This window comes from Myxine glutinosa, chromosome 5 (assembly GCF_964187855.1).
Source record: "Myxine glutinosa chromosome 5, kmMyxGlut1.1, whole genome shotgun sequence".
Classification (NCBI taxonomy): Eukaryota; Metazoa; Chordata; class Myxini; order Myxiniformes; family Myxinidae; genus Myxine; species Myxine glutinosa.
The window spans coordinates 29,780,057-29,786,365 of NC_136265.1; the positions used below are offsets into that span (position 1 = coordinate 29,780,057).

Genomic DNA, 6,309 nt, shown 5'->3' on the forward strand with positions numbered 1-6,309 from the left:
CTTGTAGGTAGTGAGACCCAAGCGTTTGAGTGACTGAACTTTTCGAGCAGATTATTTTGAAAGTAGATGGGAGTGTTTATCACTGTCCTTTCGGAGAGAGGAGGAGAGGAGGAGGGGAGTGAGAGTGTGGGATTTCTCAAGATTGAAAGACATAATCGAAGTGTTTGACCAGTTTGTGAATTTATCAAAGTCAGAAGAAAGGGAAGAGGCTTCTCTATCTGAAGGAAGAGGCATTTCACAACAGAGGGTGGAATTATCATGTCAGCAAGTAGATAAAGAGGATAAGAAAATAGATAAAGCAACCTCAGGTAATTCCACAAAGCCCGCAACAAGTGTATTCCACTCTCATGAGAGGCAAAAAAACAAGGTACTCCTTGGGGTTGGGAGTTGCAACATCAGTAGACGGAGAGTGAGAAATTGAGTTATTGATGTAAAGTGAAACTCCACTACCAGAGCAGTGTTCAGGCCTATCAAGCTGGAGTGGACAATAGCCATAGAGAGACATGGAGTCAGGGACGTCCTGTGGGACAAAGGATTCAGTGAAACAGATGTCCCGTTTATCAGCAACAGCCTGGATTGAGAGATCTGTAAGGTTGGAGTGGGGGCCTCAGATGTTTGAGATCCAGACAGTTAGGGACAGGGGAGGAGGCATTGGAGGGTGCGAAATGAGGAGAAGATTGGAGGGTGCAGGACGAGGGGACAATTGGAGGTTGCGGGACGAGGAGAAGATTGGAGGTTGCGGGACGAGGGGAAGATTGGAGGTTGCGGGACGAGGGGAAGATTGGAGGTTGCGGGACGAGGGGAAGATTGGAGGTTGCGGGACGAGGGGAAGATTGGAGGTTGCGGGACGAGGGGAAGATTGGAGGTTGCGGGACGAGGGGAAGATTGGAGGTTGCGGGACGAGGGGAAGATTGGAGGTTGCGGGACGAGGGGAAGATTGGAGGTTGCGGGACGAGGGGAAGATTGGAGGTTGCGGGACGAGGGGAAGATTGGAGGTTGCGGGACGAGGGGAAGATTGGAGGTTGCGGGACGAGGGGAAGATTGGAGGTTGCGGGACGAGGGGAAGATTGGAGGTTGCGGGACGAGGGGAAGATTGGAGGTTGCGGGACGAGGGGAAGATTGGAGGTTGCGGGACGAGGGGAAGATTGGAGGTTGCGGGACGAGGGGAAGATTGGAGGTTGCGGGACGAGGGGAAGATTGGAGGTTGCGGGACGAGGGGAAGATTGGAGGTTGTGGGACGAGGGGAAGATTGGAGGTTGCGGGACGAGGGGAAGATTGGAGGTTGCGGGACGAGGGGAAGATTGGGGGGTGCGGGACGAGTGGAAGCTGAGGGGGAATTGGGTGAGGAGTGATGCAGAAAGATTGAACCTGAAGTCGACAAATGCTTAAGAGGGGGACACATCGGAGGGGTAGCATTTGAAGGATGCAGGCTTGCAGCAGATGTGGGGGAGGGTACTTACATGGACAAGTTTTACACCTTAAAAGCCGCGAAGAGGAATTGATTTGCAAGAGTAAATGGCTTGCACAAAAATATGTTGATCGGCTTCCAGGTGAAGTCTTTATGAAAGTGTAAGTTTCCTGATGCATGGCTGTTTTTAAAAATGCGTTGATGTTGTTTTTGCATCCCTGTGACAAATTTCCTTTTTTTTTTTCCTTAAATTTGTTTAACCGGCTTCCTGAGGCTGTTCGATTCCACCCTTCCATGTAAGCCTGAGCGATTCAAGTTTGTGACATACCATGTGATGTAATCTTCCATTTCTATTTGCAATATTTTCTCATCCCATTAATCCACCATAACCCAATGTTGTTTTTATTGCCTTGCTTGTTGAGTTCACTTCCTGCCTCACTGTCGGTGCATTGCTTTCTTGTCCTCTCTCTCTTTTCTCTTGCATGATCTGAGTTTTTTGAAGAACTTGAAAATATTGTTGCGGTTTTTCGAAGCCCGTTCCCGTTACAAAGGGGAGATTAAGCCCCTTTTTTTCTTTGGGTCTTCGAAACCGTGAGACCGAGTCGCCACTTCCGGGCAGACGTGGAAAAGGGTTTCGGGACAATTTCACACGTACCACGCCACAGCGGAAGCGGGGATCGAGTCTCGCACGAACCACGTGTAATTGAGTACGCCCGAGCGGAATGCGTACCACGTGACTCGTGCTGTTACCTTTCTATAGAACCCGATCAGAGCGATCTAATTCGTACCATGCGAGCCTGGTGTTGGCTTAGCGGTTATGGTGCCGGCTTGGGATCCTAGGATCCTGGGTTCGAATACCGGTCGATCGCTAAATTAACACCAGGGGGGTTGACTCAGCCTGTCATCCTTCCGAGGTCGGCAAATTGAGTACCAGCTTGCTGGGATGAATGATCCCGGTGTGTACCCTGGTTTAGAATAGGTACACCGTATCCCTGCGCATCTTAAGAGGCAACCAAGGGTTGGCGCCAGGAAGGGCATCCGGCCATAAAAACATTGCCTCAAACAGGGAACCATGATTGTCACGGGACCCGCAAGGCTAACCCCCGCTCTAGCGGGGAAAATGGCCTTAAAACGATCATTCATTCACTCATTCATTCATTTGAGACCAATGGTGGAAAAGACAAAACGGTTGAATCAGAAGGAATAACAGGATTTATTTACACTAGTTACAATGATTGGTAGAAGGACAGGGACACAGGGCAGAATTTAAGCAGTCTTATACTAAAATCCCAGACAATGGGCCCACTTACACACACCGGGAGATGGAGGAAGAATGTTCGCGTGCCGAACGCGCCTGCTTCGGTCGCTCCAGGAACAGCTCACCCGGTCGTGGCCCTCTGGCGGTCACAGCACGTATCCCGGCGAAGGCAGGCAGGAGGGAAAATCCTCGCGGCGCGTATCAGGCAAAGGCAGGCAGAAGGGAAATCGCGCGTCTGTGGCCCGGCGTGGGTCGTCTTTTACAGCGTAATTAATACTGCGCAGAGCGCGGGGAGCAGGGCAAGTTCGTGTACAACGGGATTATTCAGTTCATCCGATATGACTCAATACGACGTAATCTCACGCGTGTTCTCAACTCATTCCATGGGCTGCGCAACTCATCTCAAAACCCCGAACTGAGGTGGGGGGCTCTGGGCACAGGGTTATATGGCCCCGTCCTAGCCCGATTCGAATGTTCCAAACCCCGCCTTTTGCCGCAGTGGTAAGTCACTCCCCTTGAGCCCTGATTGGCGGCTCGTGCTTACCGATGGCTCCTCCTCCGCCTTCCTTCGGCCTTGGTCGACTTGTTCAGGCCTGCCGCGTGGTATTTTGGCACCAAAAACCAAGCCAAAGCGCCATAAGGACACCTAATTTTCATTATCCTACTCAACGCAAAACTAACACAGGAAAGGACTACGTTTACATTTACTAAGAAATAACTGAACTTAAACGAGGCTACATGTTGTCGTGTAACTAATTAGGAGGGGAAATTAATCTTTATTATAAAACCGCAAAACGGCAACAATATATTAAAATGGAAAACGATCATTAATGATGAACATGGCATATATTCATTCATTAAAATGCTGTGATGCTCTAACCTTGAATTTTGTGCAGATGCAATGGATGCCGTTGAGGGCAGACATCTCCATGATAACTCTCTTCCAACTTCAAACAACATCCATGTGAAGGAAGAGCTGAGTGATGATTCTTTCGATGCAGAGGGTGAGTTTAAAGAGGTTTTTAATTTACAGAGCAATTTTTTCCTGGGATTTTCTGTTCCAAATTAGACCTTTTTAGTCCAGAACATGTTGAGATAATTTCCCTTTTGAAAAAGAACAAAGTTTGCTCTAAAATTGTGTTTGTTTAGAACGTCAAAACCTGGTATTAAAAAGACCTGAGAGATTTTCGGTCGACGAGTGAGTGTATTAGACGCTTGGCGAATGCACCAACATAAGTCTTTCGAAACCAAAATTATTTTTCCTACATTAAGTAAACTAAATATCGGAATCTAGATAGTTCATAGAACACCCTATCCAATGCAGTCTTGAGAGGAAGGATATGGGAAGGGTGTTTCAACTCTTACTTTGCGTTTCCGATCACGATCTATATTAGCTTTGTTCGTGAACTTTGAATTAGAGGCTCGATGGCAACCATACGAAGCCGATGAGTTTCACAGAACAGTGCAGTGCTGAACCCTCTCTCAGCTCGTCTCGGAGAAACTGACAATTTTGGAACCATATTTGAGAAAAAGATGCATTTGACAAACAGATGTTTTGGATAAGTATGTTCGTCGTTTATTTATTTCTTTTTTATGCCTCCGTCAACGAAGTTGCCGAAGCCATTATGTTTTTGGGTTGTCTGTCCATGATAGCTTTTTGTTGCCGCAATAACTTTAGAACGGCTGAAGGGATCTAAGTCAAACTTGGTACAAGTATGTACAACGATGTAAAGATAAACAGATTCGATTATAGGGTCAAGAGTCAAGGGTCAGAGGTCCCATAAGGTAAAAATTATGTTATTGCGCTAACTTGTGAACCAGTGATGGGAGTTTGACCAAATTTGGTATAAGTACATATTATGATGCAAAAATAAACTGATTAGATTTCGGTGTCGAAGGTCAGGGGTCGTGTCAGGTAAAAATGTGATTCTTGAGAACAGGTGAAGGGATTTTAATCAAACTTCTGGACTGGTCTCCCATCTTCCAAATCTGGTCTCCCTGATTCTGGACTGGTCTTCAAGCAGCCATCAATCATCTGGACTGGTCTCCCATCTCTACCACCTCTGACATCAACTCATCCTGGGAATTCTTCCAAAGTAAATTGCTCTCTCTCATGCACAGATTTATCCCATCTCGTCTTCAGTTGTCATACCCTTCCTCCCGTCCATGGTACACGGAATCTTGTGGTGAGGCTGTTGCCCAGAAACAACTTGCCTTCGTCTCCTGGAAAGCAAATCCAACGGAAGGAAATCTCATTTCCTTTCACAAAGCCCGAAACAAGTGTGTGTCCACCCTCAGGAGAGCCAGGAAACAATATCTCTCCGTTCTCAAGACCGAACTCTCTTATCTGTCTCCCTCTTCCAAATCCTGGTGGCGTCTGGTCAAATCCGTTTCTGGTGTTTGTTCCCCCTCCATCCCCTCCCTTACCTCAAACGGCTACACAGCTGACTCCGCACGTGAAAAAGCTGAATGCCTCAACTCTGTGTTTGCCTCTAAATCTTGTGTCCCAAACCCATCCCTCTCTGTACCCACCATACCCAGTCGTACCCTGCTGCTCCTGGACTCCGTGTCCTTTCCTCCTGACAAGGTGGAAAAGCTTCTGTCAACCCTCGACTCTGATTCTGCAACTGGACCCGACGGCATCAGCCCACGGGTCCTAAAATCCTGCTCTGCTGCTCTATCTCACCCTCTCTCTGTTCTCTTCACCCTCTCTTTTGCTCAAGGTCAACTGCCATCTGCTTGGAAATCAGCCAACATCACCGCTTTGCACAAAAAAGGTGCAAAAACAGATCCTAGCAACTACAGACCAATCAGCCTTCTCCCAATTATCAGCAAAGTCATGGAATCCATCATTGCTTCGGATATGAAATCTTTCCTCTTCTCCAATGGCTTGATCTCTGATCATCAATTTGGTTTCAGACCAGGTCACTCTACTCTGGACATGCTGCTTCTGCTGTCTCAACAATGGATGGAGGTCCTCAATGCCAAACAGGAAATTAGAGCTGTCTCCCTCGACATATCATGTGCCTTCGACACGGTCTGGCACCCCGCTCTGCTCACCAAACTCTCCTCCTTTGGTATCCATGGAAATCTCCACGCATGGCTGGCGGACTTCCTCTCTAGTCGTCGTCAACGTGTGGCCCTGAATGGGTTTCTCTCATCTCCTCTTCCTGTTCAGGCTGGAGTTCCCCAAGGCAGTGTTCTGGGCCCCGTGCTTTTTCTGGTCTTCATCAATGATCTCTCTGACTCTCTCGAAAATCCTCTCTATCTCTTTGCTGATGACTCCACTCTCTGCCGCTCCATTCCTCTTCCCTCAGATCGGCAGTCTGCTGCCTCCTCACTCTCTGAAGACCTGGACAAAATCACAGACTGGTCAAACAAGTGGAACATGTCTTTCAATCCTGACAAATCTCACACTCTTACTATGTCTCTCCGAAAAGATCGACTGGACAACCCTCCCATCTACTTTCTCAACAATCCTCTCCAAGAAGTTCTGTCGCTCAAGATTTTGGGTCTCACTATCTGCCATGATCTTTCTTGGGAAAACCACATTTCCAAGCTGGCCTCCAAAGCCAGTCGCCGACTGGGCATCCTCCGTCGTGCGAAGTCCTTCCTCGGCACACCTGAGCTCCTCACCACATAC

General features: G+C 48.0%; 1 protein-coding gene across 1 annotated transcript in view; it reads left to right on the forward strand.

Moving 5' to 3' along the window:
• LOC144892093 (uncharacterized) overlaps nt 1-6,309 on the forward strand; it is a 44,083-nt gene that overhangs the window by 23,715 nt on the left and 14,059 nt on the right. Inside the window, exon 4 of the mRNA XM_078777266.1 lies at nt 3,563-3,670. Within this exon, the coding sequence (XP_078633392.1) occupies nt 3,563-3,670 (108 nt within the window). The remainder of the gene's footprint in view (nt 1-3,562; nt 3,671-6,309) is intronic.